Source organism: Dasypus novemcinctus, chromosome 11 (assembly GCF_030445035.2).
Source record: "Dasypus novemcinctus isolate mDasNov1 chromosome 11, mDasNov1.1.hap2, whole genome shotgun sequence".
Classification (NCBI taxonomy): Eukaryota; Metazoa; Chordata; class Mammalia; order Cingulata; family Dasypodidae; genus Dasypus; species Dasypus novemcinctus.
This window is the reverse complement of record NC_080683.1, coordinates 125,368,383-125,388,901: the sequence shown is the minus strand read 5'-3', so window position 1 is coordinate 125,388,901 and position 20,519 is coordinate 125,368,383. Positions and strand designations below refer to the sequence as shown.

Sequence of the window (20,519 nt, the reverse complement as noted above, 5' to 3'; positions counted from 1 at the left end):
TTATTCCTGTAATTCCAAATAGGAATCTATTCAGAAGAACTGAAACCAAGGGCATGACCAGATAGTTGCCCACTGATGTTCACAGTGTCAGACGATTAGTGTCATAGTGTCATTATTCATTCACAATTGCTAAAAGATGGAAGCAACCTAGTGCTTGTCACCTATGAGTGGATAAACAAGATGTGGTATATTCATACAACGGAATATGACTCAGCTGTTAGAAGAAATCAATTGGAGAAGCACATGACAACATGGAAGAACCTTGAGGATATTAAGTTGAGTGAATAAGCCAGACACAAAAGGATGAATATTGATGGTCTCACTGCTACGAACTAAATATAATGAGTAGACTTATGGAGTTGGACTATGAGGTACAGGTTGGCAGGAAATGGAATGTGAGATAAGAAGGGGGAGAAGATGCTGGATGTATGTAGAAAGTTTAATAAGGTCAAATGTAAATATATGGTATTGGTTGTACTAGATGATAACATGTTATAATCAATGTAACAAACATTGTTGATTTATGGATGTGTTTGTGCCTGAAAGGAATAGTCTAGGAAGATCAATGCTTGTTGGAGAACAGGTGGAGAATAATTTTGGGAATATATGACAAAGATTTTGGAAGTGGAAGAGGATTAGGTTAATACTGTAAGTACAGAAATGTCCTATTACAGGGTGTTAAGAACATGGTGATACATAGGAAAATACAACTAATGTAATTTATGGACTACAGTTAACAACGTTGTAATGTTTTTGTAGCAAAAGCAAAGTTGGTATTACATTAATTCTAAAGGTAAACAAGAATATGAGATTTGGTTTTGTGAGATATGAATACAATTAAGCAATTTTTCTCTTCTTCATTTTTCTTCATTAATAAGAAGAACTTGACTATGTCCTTTATGTGATCTGTGTTTGTACATCTTTCTGAGCAGTAGAGGAACAACTGAGTTAGCAGTTAGAATTAGATGAGATAAAAGTGCCTGAAAAATAACTTTTAGGAGTAATGATTCCATGATTCCATTACTTGTTGAACTGCCTTTTTCTGTTCTTTTATTTTTTTGTGAATATGAAATAAAGTTGTTAATAAAAAAAAAAGGCCGGGTGATTGGTCCACAATTTGGGTCAAGAATGGTCATCCAAAGGCTGTAGGGGGCTGGCACCTCTTACAGGATGATGCTGGAGTTGGGCCAAATAAGAAGCTGTTACATAGAGCATTCTTCCAAGAGACAAAAATATACAGAGGAACAGGGAAGCGATGCTGAGCTAGAGGAGTGAAGAAAGAGTAGCAGGCATGACAGAGGTGACGTTGGGCTGCTAGCAGCAATGACCGCTCTGGAGTCTGAGTCTTGCTTCTGATCCCTGCAGAGTCTTGAATCTACTTGATCCCAAACAACCCACTACTGTGAAAATTAATACAGGCAATTGTATTTTTAAAGGATATTATTAGAAATTATAATTTTTGTTCATTGCCAGCTCCCCTCAAACAGCCATAGCTACCAATAAGAAAATCCTGAGACAAACATCCCTAGAAGCATTATGTAGTAATGCTCATGGCACAAATCTAGGGTGATGATTAGGTTCACATGTCAACTCAGCCAGGTCATGGTGCCCAGTTTTTTGCTCAAGAAAGCACTGGCCTGATTGTTACTATGAGGACATTTTGTGGACTTAAATCACCAGTAATTTGATCACATCTATGGCTGATTACATCTACAATCAACTAAGGAGATTGCCTTCAACAATGAGCATTGTCTCATCCAATAAGTGGAAGGTGTTAAAAGGGGAAGGGATGATTTCAGCAGTCAAAGGGAAATTTCCATCTCCACTTTAGCCAGCCAGCTTCTCTTGGTGAATTCATCAAAAACCTTCATTGGAGTTCTCAGCTTGTGGCCTACCCTGCAGAATCTGGATTTGTGCATCCTCAGAATCATGGGAGACAGTTCTTAAACAAATTTTATACTATTTAAAGATTTCTCTTGTTGGTTCTGATTCCCTGGAGAACCCTGACTAATACATCTTTGAGACTGGGAATGATCCTTGAGAAACAGAATCTTAAGAAAGAAATGTTTGAATTGTTTCTGGGTTTTTTTTTGGAATTGATTCTCTAATCTGATTAGATTCAAAGGCACTAATGATTCTTTCTAAAAATTAATATGACATTGAAAGTCCATGGCATGAGTTGGCAACAGAGATACACAAACTATCACCATTAAATATGGTGATATACTTAGAAGAGAGAAGACTCTGGGTGAGAGTGTTGTGACATCTTAACAGAGTTTTGTGGAGTTGAAATACATAATGATGTCCACTGGTTGTTCCTAAACATGCTGAATACAGTGAAAGAAAGGATGGAGCTCAAGGCTTCAACTTTATAACTTATGCACTGCGTGAAAAACTTGAAAGTTTCTATGCATGTCCTAGAAGAAAATGTTATTTCATGCAGCCACAAACCTGAGATTTCTGAAAACCAGACCCAGAGTCTTATTGTGCAAGTGGATGAATTACAACAGAAACTAAATTCCCAAATTTGCAGGGTGTCTACTGTTAAAGTGAGAACATTGGTTGGAAAGGAATGTGATCCTGAAAATTGGAATGGGAATACACATTGATACTGATGGCACTGGGAACATATAACCCTAGATTCTGCTGGGTCTTCGCAGGATTAACCCGTAATGGTTGGCCCTGAGGAAACAGTCACTTGACTCCCAGGCTGCCCGAGGAACCTGCCATCCAAATTCCATCTAAAGAGGTTAACCTTGCTGTGCCTGATAAACCTTAACCATCTCTCCTGAGCAAACAGCCCTCATGCCTCTGTTTGAAGAGATTAATCCTGTTTCACCAGATGAAACTGCAATGAAATGCCCAGAGGTAATTGGCTTGAAGGACATTTCTAGTTCTTCTTGTGCCCCACTCCCACCACCCCTCTTTTCTTCCATACCTATAAATAGACTAAAGTCCCAACAGGACCCAGAGGTGAGGTAAAAAGTGTGGCCTCTATGGAGGCACACTGTGGAACAGAAGAACTGCATGAGTCTTCCTATTTATATTGACAGAAATCAGGGAGCTATGTGTGGGGATGGATATTAAGGGTGTGGGATAATTGTGGGAGGAATACAAAATTGGATCAGGTTGAATTTATTATTTGGGTCCACCTAAGCTGAGATTCTGGATTCAATGCTGTAGCTTGAGGAGTTAGAAAGGGCTCTGACAGTTTATTCAGGTAGCTCACTGAAACATGCAACAAACGACAGCCAACATTACCTGAGGTCAAAATGCCAGAGCTCCCTGGTATAATGCATTTGGGGGATCCAAAGACTTACAGAGATTAGAATATTGGAGTGCATTTTTCACGTAAGACCTACTCATCAACCCCAGGAACATCCAGAAGACACACCTTTCACTGGGACTGAGAGGAATAAAGTTGTTTTTCCTGAGGAGCTCTGTGTTGCTCTTCTCTCTGTTAGACATTATCATGATAACTGCTCTCGCTAAACTGGAATTCTTAATCACAAGAGAATGATCAGATTGTGGGTTGGCAGAAGCCAAGAGGCAACACTTATTGCCAATGATGAGGTGGCAATGGCTACCAAAGTTGACAGCAGACTCAAAGCAACACTCAAAATACTCAGAGTCACAGAGACTTATAGCACTGGCTAGTAGACCATAGGGTACCTAGAAGTAAAATACATGGTCAGTCTACTAAGTTCTTACTTGTTCTGTATAAGCAGACGAGTTCTAAGGTAAGTGAATAAAAGTCTAACCTGAATTACAAAAACAGAGAGTCAAGGCCCCTTAATCAATTCCCAGACTTGAGACATGAGACAGTTTACAGACCCAGAACCTTTGACTAAAGAGAAGGCCGGGATCTCTTTGGGAAAGACCCTGCCACACTGCCACAAATTTATACTGATAATCTTCCTCCTCGCCTTCCCCAAAAAGACCTATGGACTTTTACCAGGGTAACTGCTCACTGTGGTAAAGGAAATTATCAGACATTTTGGGGATTGTTAGGCACTGGCTCAGAAGTGATATTAATTCCAGGAGACCCAAAACATCACTGTGGCCCACTGGTCAGAGCAGGGGCTCATGGCGGTAGGGGGAATGATGGAGTTTTAGCTCAGGTCTGTCTCACAACTGGTCCAGTGGGTCCCCAGACCCATTCTGTGGTTATTTATCCAGGTCCAGAATGCATAATTGGAATAGACATACTCAAAAATTGACAGAATCCCCACATTGGATCCCTGACTTGTGGAGTAAGGGCTACTATGGCAGGAAAAGCCAGGTGCTAGTCACTAGAACTGCCCCTATTTAGCAAAATAGTAAATAAAAAGCAATACTAGATTCCTTGAGGGATTACAGATATCAGTGCCACCATCAAGGACTGAAGGATGCAGGGGTGGTGATTCCTACCACATCCCCATTCAACTCTCCTATTTGGCCTGTGCAGAGAACAGATGGATCTTGGAGGATGTCAGTGGATTATTGTAAACTTAACCAGGTGGTGACTTCAATTGCAGCTGTTCTTCCAGATGTGGTAGCATTGCTTGAGCAAATCAACATCTCCTGGTACCTGGTATGCAACTGTTGATCTAGAAAATGCTTTTTTTCCCAATTGTCATTAGTAAGGCCCACCACAAACAGTTTGCTTTTGGCTGGCAAGGCCAGCAATATACCTTCACAGTCCTGCCTCAGGGGTAGATCAACTCTCCAGCCCTGTGTCATAATCTAGTCCACAGGGACTTTGATCATCTCTCCCTCCCATGAGACATCACACTGGTCCATTATACTGAAGATGTCATGTTGACTGGACCTTGTGAACAAGAAGCAGGAACTATGCCAAACTTATTGATAAGGGATCTGCATGTCAGAGGATGGAACATAAATCTAACAAAATACAAGGACCTTCTGCTTCAGTGAAATTTCTAGGTGTACAGTTTTGTGGGGTATATTGAGCTATCCCTTTCAAGATGAAGAATACATTGTTGCATTTGACCCCCCTACAACCAAAAAAGTGGTAAATGCTAAGTTGACCTCTTTGGATTTTGGAGACAAATATTCCACATTTGAGTGTACTGCTCTGGCCCATTTACTAAGTGACCAAAAAATCTGCTAGTTTTGAGTGGGGCCTGGAAAAAAAAGAGGCTTTGTGACAAGCTGCCCTGCCATGTAGGTCATCAGAGCCAGAAGATCAAACGGTGTTGTGGGTGCTTGTGGCAAATAAAGATGCTGTCTTGATCCACTGGCAAGCCCCTATAGGAGAATAATAATGCAGACCCTTAGGATTTTGGAGTAAAGTCTTTCCATCCTGTGCAGATAACAACTTTTCATTTGAGAAACAGGTTTAGGCCCACAACTGGGTTTTGGTAGAGACTGAACACTTAATCATGGGCCACCAAGTTACCATGAGACCTGATTTTCCTGTCATGAGCTGTGTGTTGTCTTCAATTAAGGCATGGCCCAGGTTGGTGCTTCATCCTCTTATTGCAGTCCTTTCTAAGAGAATGAAATTCAGCAAGAGAGAAAGCCATGGAAGCAAGAAACTGAAATCAATGAAACCAGGAAGTGAATGGAGAAACCAGGAGATGCCACCATGTGCCTCCCATATGCAGAGGACCCAAGGATCACCACCTGACAGTCTTTGAGAACAAAGCATTGCCTTGATGATGCCTTGATTTGGACATTTTTCTCAGCCTCAAAACTATAAGCTAATAAATTATCATTGATAAACCAACCCATTTCATGGTACCTGCTTTCAGCAGCCTAGGAAATTAAAAAAGATTTTGGTACCAGCAGTGGGGTGCTGCTATTGCAAATACCAAAAATGTGGAGATGACTTTGGAATTGGGTAATGGAGGCTGGAAGAACTGATAGAAAAGGCCTGGGTTGATTTGAAGAGCCTGTTTGTAGAAATACGGATGCTAAAGATACTTCTGATGAGGCCTTAAACAGAAATGATGACTGTGATTGAAAACCAGAAGACAGGTGACCCTTGTTTAAAAGTGGCTGAGGACTTGGAACAATTGCTTTCTGATGTTAGATGGACAATAGAATCTGAAAGTGATAAAGTTGAATTTTGAGCTGAGGGATTTATAAGCTAAATGTGGAATGTGCAGCCTGGCTTCTCCATGCAACTTATAGTAAAACACAAGAGGAAAGGGATAAACTGAGAACTGAGCTCCTGGGCACAAAGAAACCAGAAATTGATGGTTTGGAAAACTTTGAGGTTCCAGAAAGCATATCACCAGAGAATAGTGCTCCATCATAGGGTTTAACTGAACATGGAGCCAGCCAGCCATTTCATTGCAAGTCAGGATTGGAAATGCAGCTATCCAGAAGGGATTTGTGGAAAGTAATTTTGTCTCATGGTTTGTGTGGCAGTTTGATATTATTTATGAATTCCAAAAAGAGATATAGATTAAGTCTGTAAACTAGTCTTTCTTCTGGGTGTGAGACTCCTTGATTGTATTAGATTCAGCTGAGATGCCTTTGATTAAATTATGTTGAGGTCTGTGATTCGACCACGTCTTTAGGGTTTGAATCCCTGCCCCTCACTCCCCCTTGTGAGCAATATACACGGCCACTTGCTCAGGGAGAACACAGAAGTAGATACACAGAAAAAGACACAGCCATGTAGAGAACTGGCTTTCAATGCTGGAACCCTGGGGAGAGTTGAGTCATTCACATGATGGTCTACAGCTGACCTTGTAAAGAAAACAGGGCAGCTGAGCCCAGAAAGAAATGAGCCCCAGGAATAGAGACCAGACTTAAGCCAGCAGTTAGCTAAGATTGGAAGAGGCTGGACCCATGGAGCTGTAAGAGGGAAGACGAAAGCTGAACCCTTGCAGACATCATCCACCATCTTGCATCAATGTGGCCACAGACTTTGGGTAAGAAAGTACCTCTTATGGTACCTTGAGTTGGACTCTTTAGGGCCTTGTATCTGTAAGCTTCTATCCCAAATACCCTTTGTAAAAGCCGGCAGATTTCTCGTACTTTGCATCAGCACCCCTTTGGCTGATTAATACAGTTTGGATCCCTGTGTTCTACATGAGAAACTAACAAGATTTTTTTGTGAGACCTTTATGAATGGCACCACTGCCAACCTGTCTAAAGGGAACAGAAAAGGGACAGATTGAAGGGAAAATGACTTCAAAGGCAGAACCATGGAAGCTGAGGTCTGGACTGAAGACATCTTCTCGGGGCCAGAGAGCAAACCCACCCATGTGTGTGGAAGGGGTGAATCGGCCCAAGCATTGGGAGAGAGTGGGACTTCTGTCCTAGCACTCAAGGAGAGTGCTTCTTTCCAGGCTTCAGAGAGTGTGAATCACAGTCCCTGGGGACTGTGAAAAGTTTCATCATCACCTTACTGTTCTTACAGAGCTAAGCCTACTCCCCAGAAATTGCAGAGGATCTAGCCATCAGCTCAGTTTTCTCAGAGGGTGGAGCCTTCACCCCAATGTTTGGGGAAAGCATGGCCACTGTGCAAGCACTTGGAAAGTGTGGGGCTGCATCTCATCAAGCCTGGAGGACAAACCATCACTCCATAGATACCTCTCAGACCTTGAAATCTAATGGAATAAGTCTTGTAAGGGTTTTGGAATTTCTGAGGACCCATGATCCCTGTTTTTCTTTCCAATTTCTTCCTATGGGAATGGGTAGGTTTATCCTAAGCTTGTCCCTCCTCTGTATATTGGAAGCAGATAATAACTTGTTCTCAGTTTCACAGGCCCACAGCCAAATGGGAATTGTGCCCCAAGATAGACCATACCTGTAACCAATTTTGATGAATCTTTGTACAGAATTGTTACTGAAATGACTTAAGGATTTTGGGATATTGTGATGGAATGAATGTATTTTGCATATGGAAATAACATATTTTTGGGGGTCCAGAGGGTAGAGTGTGGTGGTTTGGAACTATATGTAATCCAGAAAAATCATGTTCTTAAAGTTAATCCATTCCTGTGGGTGTAAAGCTATTCTAAGTATGACCTTCTGATGAGGTTACTTCAGTTAAGGCATGGTCCAGGATGTGTCCTTAATTCTTTATAAGAGAATGAAACTCTGAAGAGAGAAAGCCATGGAAGTAAGAAGCTAAAATCTGGAGTTCAGGGCCATGTCAGTTGGCCCTACCTTGGAGTTTGTGTTCCTGAGTGTGATGGAGTTGGACTCCTATATGACCTTTCTGCACATGCCTCTTCTGTTACTTTCACCGGACGTGTGGTTGTCGTTTGGGTTGGGGTACACTCAGGAGACTTGAATCTCTGAACTGTCTGTGTGACAGCCAGGCCCTGGGCTTTAGCAGACTTGTGGCTCCTACCCTCTGGTTTCTTGGACTTACCCTGACCAGCTGACATGGAGGTGAAGAGGGTCAAACACCACAACAAGGAGCCAAGAGTGCCTACAGCTGCAAGCAGAATTGCATCCATCATCCATGTGGAATCTAAGCCCCCTCTTGATGTAGAGGGGGACTGGACATAACTATCCCAGGGTCCACAGGATGCAGGAATAGAGTATGGATTAGAGTGGACTTACTGGTGTTCTGCTTGGGAACTAGTGTGATTAGTAAGGGAAGAAATTGTAGTAGTGATGTGGAGAGGGTGGCCACAGTGGCTGCTGATAGTAGGGAGACAGAAGAAGAGATATGGTATGGGGGCATTTTCAGGATTTGGAGTTGTCCTAGGTGGTGCTGCAGTGATGGATGCTGGACAATGTGTGTCCTGTTGTGGCCCACTGGGTGGACTGGGAGAGAGTGTGGACTACAATGTGGACCACTGTCCATGTGCTGCAGCGGTGATCCAGAATGTATTTGCCAGGTGCAGGGGATGTGCTGCAATGATGGAAGACATTGTTGATGTGGGAGGGCTGGGGTGGGTGGGGCGGGGGGTATATGGGGACCTCATATTTTTTTAATGTAACATTTAAAAGAAAATAAAGAAGAAAAAAAAATATAAAATCAATGAAAACAAGAAAAGAATGGAAAGACCAGCAGATTCCGCCATTTGCCTTCCCATGTGGCAGAGAAGGCAGGGACCACCAGCAGCCAGTTTTCAGGAAGAGCACATCACCTGATGATGCCTTGATTTGGACACTTTCATGGCCTCAGAACTCTTAAACTTGCAAGCTAGTAAATCCCCATTGTAAAAGCCAACCTGTTTCTGTTTTATTGCATTTCAGCAGCCTTGCAAACTAAAACAGGGCCCAAATGACCATGGCCCCCACTCCTGCCACATTACCTTTTCTTTCCCAAACCTCAGCTATGGCCTTTTGGAAAGTTCCATTCAGTGAGGTGACTGAGGAAGAGAAAACTTGGACCAGGTTTACAGATGGTTCTGCACAATATACAGGTACCACCCAAAAGTGCATGGTATCTGCACTACAGCCCCTTTCTGGAACATCCCTGAAGGAAAGCAGTGAAGAGAAGTCCTACAAGTGGGCAAAACTTCCAGCAGTGCACCTGATTGTTCATTTTGCTTGGCAGGAGAAATGGCCAGAAGTGTGTTTGTGTATTGATTTATGGGCTGTCACCAATAGTTTGGACGGACGGTCAGGGACTTGGAAGGAACATGATTGGACAATGGTGACAAAGAAATCTGGGGAAGAGGTATGTGGATCGTCCTTTCTGAAAGGCAAAACTTATGAAGATATTTGTTATTTGTGTCCTACTTGAATGCTCTCAAGAGGGTGACTTTAGCAGAGGAAGAGTTTAATAGTCAAGGAGATAAGATGATCTGTTCTGTGGATACAAGTCGACCTTTTTCCCCAGCCACCCCTGTCATTACCCAACAGGCTCATGAACAAAGTGGCCATGGTGGTAGGGATGGAGATTATGCATGGGCGCAGCAACTTGGACTTCCACTCACCAAGGCAGACCTGGCTACAGCCACTGCTGTGTGCCCAATCTGCCAGCGGCAGGGACCCATACACCCCAGTATGACACTATTCCCCAAGGTAATCAGCATGCTAACTGGTGGCAGGTTGATTACATTGGACCAGTTCCATCATGAAAGGAGCAAGGATTTGTTAAACAGGAATAAGATGCATACTCTGGATTAAAGGTTTGCCTTTCCTGCACACAATGCTTCTTCCAAAAGTACCATCTGTGGACTTACTGACTGCCTTATCCACTGCCATGGCATTCCACATGGCATTGCCTCTGATCAAGTAACGGCAGATGAAATGCGGAGATGAGCACGTGCTCATGGAATCGACTGGTCTCACCATGTTCCCCATCACCCTGAAGCAGCTAGATTGATAGAATGGTGGAATGGCCTTTTGAAGACTCGATTTCAGGGCCAACTAGTGGTAACACCTTGCAGGGCTGGAGCAATGTTCTCCAGGAGGCTGTGTATGCCCTAAATCAGCATCCACGCTATGGTGCTGTTTCTCTCATAGCCAGGATTCACTGATCCAGAATCAAGGAGTGGAAATGGGAGTGGCACCACTCACTGTCACCCCTAGTGAGCCACTGAAATAGTTTTGCTTCCTGTCCCTGCAACCTTAAACTCTGTTGGTCTACAGGTCTTAGTTCCAAAAGGAGGAGGCTTCCACCAGGGACACAACAACAATTCCATTGAACTGGAAGTTAGGACTGCCACCTGCCACTTGGGCTCCTCCTGCCTCTGAACCAACAGGAAAAGAAGGGAATTACTGTCCTGGCTGGGGTGACTGATACTGACTATTAAGGGGAAATAGGACTGTACCTACACAATGGAAATAAAGAAGAAATTGACTGGAATACAGAAACTCGCCAGGGCATCTCTTAGTCCTGCCAAGCCCTGTGATTAAAGTCAATGGAAAAACTGCAACAACCCAATCCAGGCAGGACCACCACGACCCAGAAACTTCAGGAATGAAGGTTTGAGTCACCCCACCAGACAGAATCATGGCCAGCTGCCGTGCTTGCTCACGGTAAAGGGAATACAGAATGGGCAGTGGAAGAAGTTAGTTACCAATCCTGGCTAAGGCCACATGATCAGTTACAGAAGTAAGGACTGCAGTGGTCATGAATATTTCTTCCTTGTTTCGTTAAATGTTTGCATACACACATGAAGCAAATGCCTTTGTTTTCTTCCCTATCTTATCCCCTTGTCATGTGACATAAGTTGTACTAGCTTCATGTTTGTAGTGCTTAAGTTATCGGGTATCAGACTTGCACTGCATTCTGGGGAGAGTAAGTGCATTTCTGGTTGTATGCAAGACAGTTAAGTAATGTAAAGGGAAAATAGGACTGACACTGCTTTTACTTAGAGATTAAGTATAGTTTAAGAAAATGAGTTTGGCTGCCACCTTGACAAGAGGTGGCCTCTGATGGTTAAGTTCATTAGTGAATTTGGCCAGTCTGTAGTGCCCAGATGTTTGGGCAAGCAAGTATGGGTCTACAGGAGGACTGACGGGAAGCCCGGGGGAGTCAGAGGGTCCCCCCTCCGGGGTCCCTCGTGGCAGCCGTGACCCTCAGGGGAAGCCAGCGCCCCCCCCCCCTGGGGTCCCTCGTGGCAGCTGTGACCCCTCCCTGCACGCCTCTCACCTGGGGGGATGAACTCAGCCCCCTTCACCTGTCCAGGTGGCTTCCTCTGCTGGACGACCTGGAGGCACTGGTTTGACTGACCTGCCCCTGGTCCACCCAGGCCTCCAGAAGACGCTGTATTTATATCCCCAAACCTCAGGGATGTAAGGAAGCAGGATTTTAACTAGTTCCGTTTATGGTTTTAGCATTTTACGTAACGTTTGATACTTAAAATGCACAGCCGAGTTCGATCGGTAGCGGGAGCGGAGAGCGGACCCCAGAGAGCCCTGAGCAGCCCCACCGCCGCCGCCGGCCTAGTTACCATCACACCCCGGGAGGAGCCGCAGCTGCCACAGCCGGCCCTAGTCACCATCACCGCAACCATGAGCAGCGAGGCCGAGACCCAGCAGCCGCCCGCCGCCCCCGCCCTCAGCGCTGCCGACACCAAGCCCGGCACCACGGGCAGCGGCGCAGGGAGCGGCGTCCCGGGCGGCCTCACATCGGCGGCGCCCGCCGGCGGGGACAAGAAGGTCATCGCAACGAAGGTTTTGGGAACAGTAAAATGGTTCAATGTAAGAAACGGATATGGTTTCATCAACAGGAATGACACCAAGGAAGATGTGTTTGTACACCAGACTGCCATAAAGAAGAATAACCCCAGGAAGTACCTTCGCAGTGTAGGAGATGGAGAGACTGTGGAGTTTGATGTTGTTGAAGGAGAAAAGGGGGCAGAGGCAGCAAACGTCACAGGCCCTGGTGGAGTTCCAGTGCAAGGCAGTAAATATGCAGCAGACCGTAACCATTATAGACGTTATCCACGTCGTAGGGGTCCTCCACGCAATTACCAGCAAAATTACCAGAATAGTGAGAGTGGGGAAAAGAACGAGGGATCAGAGAGTGCTCCGGAAGGCCAGGCCCAACAACGCCGGCCCTATCGCAGAAGACGATTCCCACCTTACTATATGCGGAGACCCTATGGGCGTCGACCACAGTATTCCAACCCTCCTGTTCAAGGAGAAGTGATGGAGGGTGCTGACAACCAGGGTGCAGGAGAACAAGGTAGACCAGTGAGACAGAATATGTATCGGGGTTATAGACCACGATTCCGCAGGGGCCCTCCTCGCCAAAGACAGCCTAGAGAGGACGGCAATGAAGATGATAAGGAAAATCAAGGAGATGAGACCCAAGGTCAGCAGCCACCTCAACGTCGGTACCGCCGTAACTTCAATTACCGACGCAGACGCCCAGAAAACCCTAAACCACAAGATGGCAAAGAGACAAAAGCAGCCGATCCACCAGCTGAGAATTCGTCCGCTCCCGAGGCTGAGCAGGGCGGGGCTGAGTAAATGCCGGCTTACCATCTCTACCATCATCCGGTTTAGTCATCCAACAAGAAGAAATGAATATGAAATTCCAGCAATAAGAAATGAACAAAAGATTGGAGCTGAAGACCTTAAGTGCTTGCTTTTTGCCCGTTGACCAGATAACTAGAACTATCTGCATTATCTATGCAGCATGGGGTTTTTATTATTTTTACCTAAAGACGTCTCTTTTTGGTAATGACAAACGTGTTTTTTAAAAAGCCTGGTTTTTCTCAATACACCTTTAAAGGTTTTTAAATTGTTTCATATCTGGTCAAGTTGAGATTTTTAAGAACCTCATTTTTAATTTGTAATAAAAGTTTACAACTTGATTTTTTCAAAAAAGTCAACAAACTGCAAGCACCTGTTAATAAAGGTCTTAAATAATAAAAAAAAAAAAAAAAAAAAAAAAAAATGCACAGCCTGCCCTGCAGTCCGCCTTGCCCCCCGCTCAGGGCAGGGTCATGCCCTGGGCCGCCCAGCACTGGACCCCTGGCCTGGTGCGTACGGGGCGGGCTACCTCCTAAGCAGGCCCTTCTCACTTGTCCCGAGCCTGCAGGAGCTCAGGGGTGCCCCCTCCAGGCTCCCCAGAAGGGCTGTTCTCCCCGCAGGGCTCGTGGGGCTCCTGGGACCTGGCTCCAGGGATTTGGCCTGGAGAGAACCGCCCCAGGCAGCCAGCACCCAGGTAGGCAGTGCCTCAGGTAGGCAGCACCCAGGCAGCCAGCACCCTGGGAGCCAGCGCCCCAGGGAGCCAGCACCCCAGGTAGGCAGCACCCCAGGTAGGCAGTGCCCCAGAGCCAGCACCCCAGGGAGCCAGCGCCCCAGGTAGGCAGCGCCCCAGGTAGGCAGCGCCCCAGGTAGCCAGCGCCCCAGGGAGCCAGCGCCCTAGGGAGCCAGCGCCCAGGTAGGCAGCACCCAGGCAGCCAGCGCCCCAGGGAGCCAGCGCCCCAGGTAGGCAGCGCCCCAGGGAGCCAGTGCCCCAGGGGGCACAGAGCAGCCTCAGGGAGCCAGCGCCCCAGGGAGCCAGCGCCCAGGTAGGCAGCACCCCAGGTAGGCAGTGCCCCAGAGCCAGCACCCCAGGTAGGCAGTGCCCCAGGCAGCCAGCGCCCCAGGGAGCCAGCGCCCCAGGTAGGCAGCGCCCCAGGTAGGCAGCGCCCCAGGTAGCCAGCGCCCCAGGGAGCCAGCGCCCTAGGGAGCCAGCGCCCAGGTAGGCAGCACCCAGGCAGCCAGCGCCCCAGGGAGCCAGCGCCCCAGGTAGGCAGCGCCCCAGGGAGCCAGTGCCCCAGGGGGCACAGAGCAGCCTCAGGGAGCCAGCGCCCCAGGGAGCCAGCGCCCAGGTAGGCAGCACCCCAGGTAGGCAGTGCCCCAGAGCCAGCACCCCAGGTAGGCAGTGCCCCAGGCAGCCAGCGCCCCAGGGAGCCAGCGCCGCAGGGAGCCAGCGCCCCAGGGAGCCAGCGCCCCAGGGAGCCAGCGCCCAGGTAGGCAGCACCCAGGCAGCCAGCGCCTCAGGGAGCCAGCGCCCCAGGTAGGCAGTACGCCAGAGAGCCAGCACCCCAGGGAGCCAGCGCCCCAGGGAGCCAGCGCCCCAGGGAGCCAGCGCCCAGGTAGGCAGCACCCAGGCAGCCAGCGCCCCAGGGAGCCAGCGCCCCAGGTAGGCAGCACCCCAGGTAGGCAGTGCCCCAGAGCCAGCACCCCAGGTAGGCAGTGCCCCAGGTAGCCAGCGCCCCAGGGAGCCAGCGCCCAGGTAGGCAGCACCCCAGGTAGGCAGTGCCCCAGAGCCAGCACCCCAGGTAGGCAGTGCCCCAGGCAGCCAGCACCCCAGGGAGCCAGCACCCCAGGGAGCCAGTGCCCCAGGGAGCCAGCACCCCAGGGAGCCAGTGCCCCAGGGAGCCAGCGCCCCAGGGAGCCAGCGCCCAGGTAGGCAGCACCCAGGCAGCCAGCGCCCCAGGGAGCCAGCACCCCAGGTAGGCAGTGCCCCAGGGAGCCAGCGCCCCAGGGAGCCAGCGCCCCAGGTAGGCAGTGCCCCAGGGAGCCAGCACCCCAGGGAGCCAGCGCCCCAGGGAGCCAGCGCCCCAGGGAGCCAGCGCCCAGGTAGGCAGCACCCAGGCAGCCAGCGCCCCAGGCAGCCAGCGCCCCAGGGAGCCAGCGCCCCAGGGAGCCAGTGCCCCAGGGGGCACGGAGCAGCCTCAGGGCCAAGGCCTCGCCTCTGGGCAGGGGCGTGTGTCCTCCCAAGCTGGACGGTGCAGGAGCGCAGGGTCCCCACCCAGGCCGCCAGTGTGGAGCAGCCAGGGAGCAGCCAAGGGGCAGCTGAGCGGGAGGGGGCAGCCGAGGGGCAGCCGAGGAGCAGCTGAGTGGGAGGGGGCAGCTGAGGGGCAGCTGAGCGGGAGGGGGCAGCTGAGGGGCAGCTGAGCGGGAGGGGGCAGCTGAGGGGCAGCTGAGTAGGAGGGGGCAGCTGAGGGGCAGCTGAGCGGGAGGGGGCAGCTGAGGAGCAGCTGAGGGGCCCTGAGGGGCGGCTCCGCGCCGCTGCTTCCTCTGCGGGCTCTGACTCTTCCCGCCCTCACACCCTGAAGAGCAAGCTCCGTGAAGAGCGTGGTCCTTGGAGGGCCCAGTGCCGTCCGCGCCGCAGGCCCCAGCCCCAGCCTCGCCCTGGCGTCCAGGCCGCGCTCCCCACAGCGAGGCAGCCCCAGAGGTCGGGGCTCTGAGGGCCTTGGGGGCGGTGCCACGGGTGACAGGCGTGTGCCCTCTCGCGTGCCCGCCCCGCGCCCCGTGCCTCTGGGGAAGCAGGACCCAGGAACCCTGCACCCGGCAGCACCAGGGCAGCTGGCGGGCGCTGCCTCGGCAGTGGGTACACGCTTCCAACCTCGGTCAGAAGTCAGTGGCCAGCCCGGAGCGCCTCCCTCCCCCAAGCCGGACTCAGGAGCGCAAGGCCAGCCACGCCGGTGCTGGCCCCTATGACCCTCACGAACCCTGTCCCCACGACCCCCAGCCCCCATGACCCCCAGCCCCCATGACCCCCACAACCCCTGCCTTCACGACCCCCATGACCCCCGGCCCCTACAACCCCTGGCCCTCACGACCCCTATGACCCCCAGCCCCAAGACCCCAGCCCCCATGACTCCCGCCCCCACCACCCCTGGCCCTCATGACCCCTGTCCCCACGACCCCCAAGATGCCTGGCCCCCAAGAACCCCGCCACCCCAGTGCAGACGCGGCCGTGCCAGTCCTGCCCCATGAGCCCCACGGTCCTTCTGGGGGTGCTACCCCTGCATGGTGGTCCAGGACCCCCTAAGGCCTGTGGCACGGCCACCCCCGATCTCCTCCGGCTCCAGCTGGAGACTTGCCATCTGTGTGACAGCCTGCCTGCTCCGAGATGAATCATGGAAAATTAGGGACGGAAGAGACATATGAGGTCATCTAATCTACACCCCTGGCAGCTTCTGACTGGCCCCTGGCAGGGCTGCAGGGCAGGAGGTGCTGGCAGGGGTGCAGGGCTGGGGCAGGCAGGGGTGCAGGGCTGGGGCAGGCAGGGGTGCAGGGCAGGGGCTGGCAGGGGTGCAGGGCTGGGGCTGGCAGGGGTGCAGGGCTGGGCTGACCAGTGTGCAGGGCTGGGCTGACCAGTGTGCAGGGCTGGGGCTGGCAGGGGTGCAGGGCTGGGGCTAGCAAGAAGTGGACTATGGTGGTTAAGGGGGGCTAGCAGGGGTGCAGGGCTGGGGCTGGCAGGGAGGCTGGCAGTGGTGCAGGGCCGGATTGGCTGGGGTAAAGGGCTGGGGCTGGCAGGGGTGCAGGGCTGTGCTGGTAGGGTTACATGGCTGGAGCTGGCAGGGGTGCAGGGCTGGGGCTGGCAGGGAGGCTGGCAGGGGTGCAGGGCTGGATTGGCTGGGGTACAGGGCTGGGGCAGGCAGGGGTGCAGGGCGGGCGCTGGCAGGGGTGCAGGGCTGGGGCTGCCAGGGGTGCAGGACTGTGCTGGTAGGGTTGCACGGCTGGGGCTGGCAGGGGTGCAGGGCTGGGGCTGGCAGGGGTGCAGGGCTGGGGCTGGCAGGGGTGCAGGGCAGGGGCTGGCAGGGGTGCAGGGCTGGGGCTGGCAGGGAGGCTGGCAGGGGTGCAGGGCTGGATTGGCTGGGGTACAGGGCTGGGGCAGGCAGGGGTGCAGGGCGGGGGCTGGCAGGGGTGCAGGGCTGGGGCTGCCAAGGGTGCAGGACTGTGCTGGTAGGGTTGCACGGCTGGGGCTGGCAGGGGTGCAGGGCTGGGGCTGGCAGGGGTGCAGGGCTGGGGCTGGCAGGGAGGCTGGCAGAGGTGCAGGGCTGGATTGGCTGGGGTACAGGGCTGGGGCTGCCAGGGATGCAGGGCTGGGGCTGCCAGGGGTGCAGGACTGTGCTGGTAGGGTTGCACGGCTGGGGCTGGCAGGGGTGCAGGGCTGGGGCTGCCAGGGGTGCAGGACTGTGCTGGCAGGGGTGCAGGGCGGGGCTGGCAGGGGTGCAGGGCTGGGGCAGGCAGGGGTACAGGACTGGGGCTGGCAGGGGTGCAGGGCGGGGCTGGCAGGGGTGCAGGGCTGGGGCTGGCAGGGGTGCAGGGCTGGGGCTGGCAGGGAGGCTGGCAGAGGTGCAGGGCTGGGGCTGGCAGGGGTGCAGGGCTGGGGCAGGCAGGGGTGCAGGGCTGGGGCTGGCAGGGAGGCTGGCAGGGGTGCAGGGCTGGATTGGCTGGGGTACAGGGCTGGGGCAGGCAGGGGTGCAGGGCGGGCGCTGGCAGGGGTGCAGGGCTGGGGCTGCCAGGGGTGCAGGACTGTGCTGGTAGGGTTGCACGGCTGGGGCTGGCAGGGGTGCAGGGCTGGGGCTGGCAGGGGTGCAGGGCTGGGGCTGGCAGGGAGGCTGGCAGGGGTGCAGGGCTGGGGCTGCCAAGGGTGCAGGACTGTGCTGGTAGGGTTGCACGGCTGGGGCTGGCAGGGGTGCAGGGCTGGGGCTGGCAGGGGTGCAGGGCTGGGGCTGGCAGGGAGGCTGGCAGAGGTGCAGGGCTGGATTGGCTGGGGTACAGGGCTGGGGCTGCCAGGGATGCAGGGCTGGGGCTGCCAGGGGTGCAGGACTGTGCTGGTAGGGTTGCACGGCTGGGGCTGGCAGGGGTGCAGGGCTGGGGCTGCCAGGGGTGCAGGACTGTGCTGGCAGGGGTGCAGGGCGGGGCTGGCAGGGGTGCAGGGCTGGGGCAGGCAGGGGTACAGGACTGGGGCTGGCAGGGGTGCAGGGCGGGGCTGGCAGGGGTGCAGGGCTGGGGCTGGCAGGGGTGCAGGGCTGGGGCTGGCAGGGAGGCTGGCAGAGGTGCAGGGCTGGGGCTGGCAGGGGTGCAGGGCTGGGGCAGGCAGGGGTGCAGGGCTGGGGCTGGCAGGGAGGCTGGCAGGGGTGCAGGGCTGGGGCAGGCAGGGGTGCAGGGCTGGGGCAGGCAGGGGTGCAGGGCTGGGGCTGGCAGGGAGGCTGGCAGGGGTGCAGGGCTGGGGCCCCTCCTCCCTCACAGAGCTTCTCTCCAGCATGGTAGCTGGCTCTAATTTTATGCCCACAGTCTCGTCACAGCTACATTACACATAGATTTGTGTCCCCAGAGGGCAGCTCGAGTACTAGCGCCGGCTGTGACGCTGCTTGGAAACGTCGTCTCTGCGATGTCATTAGTTAAGAGGCGGCCACGCTGGCGTCCTCTTAAGGAGAGGGCATTTGGCCGCGGGCAGGAGGAGACATGCCGGTGGTGGAGCGCCCTGGATGCTGGGAAGCTGCCCCAGATCGGAGGGCCTGGACTGACTACCCACACCTCGAGTTTGGACTTCTGACCTCCAGATTTGTGGAAGAGCAAATTTCTGTCGTGTTGGGTCCCAGTTCTGGTGCTTGGTCCCTGCAAGCCCAGCAGACTTGGACAGCTTCCCGCTTGACCAGCCCAAGAAGCTCGTGAGAACCTGGGGCGGTGGGTCCCGAGTGGCAGGAGATCGGGAAAGCGGCAGCCGCACTCCTGCCCCTTCTGCATCCCCAGCGCTGCTGCCCGAGCTCTGCCAGCTTCTGCTTTCTGAAACAACAGCTGGAGTGTGACCCAGCATGTCTCTGCTTCTGCCTTCTCCTGGCCTTCTGTTTCACTCCGCAGTGTGATTTTCCCCTTGCTTCTTCGTCGTCCACAGGACACCAGCTGAACATTGCAACTCTCAGGAAGGCTACTCCAAACTTCCCCGCGGTTTACAGGCAGCTGGCACGCGCGTTCTCGGCCCCTCGTCTAAGCAGAGCCTGCGCCGCCTTGGCTCCCCTGCAGCCCCGGGCCTCGGGACCGCGCCGCGCGGCAGCGGCCGGGCTTACCTTGATCTGCCCCTTCCAGCAGGGCTCGCTGCACACGGAGCGCACCAGCCCGCTCTTGTTCATCTGGACCCTGTTGTCGTCGATGCTCAGCACGCCTTCGTGCCAGGTCCCCACATGGACGTAGTCATAGCGGTTGGCGTCTGTGTACTGCAGGTTCATGATGTCGTACCTGCAGCAGGGAGAGAACGCAGAAGGTGGGCCCGCGCCAGAAACCGGGGGGCATGGGGAGTAGTGGTGTGAGGCCGGGCCAGGGGGCGTCCTCCCATCTCCCCGCGGCGGCATGCTCGGTTCCTGCGAACATCCCCTCTGCTGAGCTGCTGCCTACGTTCCCTTCCTCCTTCAGCAGCACCAGATTCGCTAAAGAGCAGGGACACCCTCGGACTTCTCCCCCTCGACCCTCTGTGAGCTGAGTTGAAGTCACCACCTTCAAGTCAGCACTCGCCACTGCGTCCTTTGGACAAGCTGCAGTCTTCTACGGTATTACTTTCCCAATTGGATTATGTTAATTCCAAATTCCTTTCTCGCGGCCAGTTTCCGTTTTCACTGTGCTAGATTGGAGGAGGTGAGTTTCCCCAATCTGGAAGCTTGTTCCGGTGGTAAAAGAGCAGGGAAGGACTCTGAGGAGCGGCTTGAATCAGCCAGGACGCTGGGGACTTAGCATCTTGTGCAGCGACACTTGCGCAGATCTCTTCCCTGATTAGGACAGCGTTTTGCATCCAGGTAATTGCCATCAGCTGTTTCAGCACTTCCAGTGCCTCAGCACAGACGCTCCACTTCCATGAGCGGGTCTTCTGGGGGGCTGAGGAGGGTCTCCACGGTGGTGGAGGCCCCGGCCTTGACGTCGGGCTGTGCGGCCACCCCTGCTGACCTCAGCAGATCACACCACTTGGAAATGTCACCGGGCCCTGGAGGCCTCAGGGGCCCTCGTGGGCTCTTCAGGTCAGGCGTCTTAGCCACTCCACCAGGCCACGCGTGTCTACTTGCTGCCAGTGCCCCAAGCCTGTCCTCCGTGACAGAACCCCGGGGCCGCCGCGTGGGCTGCCCGTGTACCTCTCATCAGTGGAACACGCTGGCATTGTTGAGTCTTCTTTCCATGTTGCCATTTTCTCCAAGTCACAGGGCGGTGTCCACAGAGCTGCGGCTGGCTCGCTGGTGCCCTCTGGCCCTGGCCACGCCAGCGCGGCCCTTTGCTGCGGTCCCTGCGCTGAACCCTCGCGCTTGGGTTCAGAGAACAAGAGGTTTCGTCTCCTCCTTGTTATGTTGCACCCAAGGAAGCGACGGCCTCAGCTCGGCCCTGCCCCATGGATGCCAGACACAGACGCCACAAATGCAAGCACA

General features: G+C 53.1%; 2 protein-coding genes across 3 annotated transcripts in view; one reads left to right on the top strand and one right to left on the bottom strand.

Moving 5' to 3' along the window:
- Positions 1-20,519, bottom strand: part of GRM1 (glutamate metabotropic receptor 1) — a 382,716-nt gene that overhangs the window by 66,214 nt on the left and 295,983 nt on the right. For both annotated transcript variants that reach the window (XM_071218698.1, XM_058307603.1), the window contains exon 5: positions 19,182-19,350. In XM_071218698.1, coding sequence (XP_071074799.1) covers positions 19,182-19,350 — 169 coding nt within the window. The remainder of the gene's footprint in view (positions 1-19,181; positions 19,351-20,519) is intronic.
- Positions 11,753-13,279, top strand: LOC101412617 (Y-box-binding protein 1). The gene has a single exon (XM_058307604.2). It carries the CDS (start codon positions 11,887-11,889, stop codon positions 12,847-12,849), a length of 963 nt encoding a protein of 320 aa, XP_058163587.1. The 5' UTR covers positions 11,753-11,886; the 3' UTR covers positions 12,850-13,279.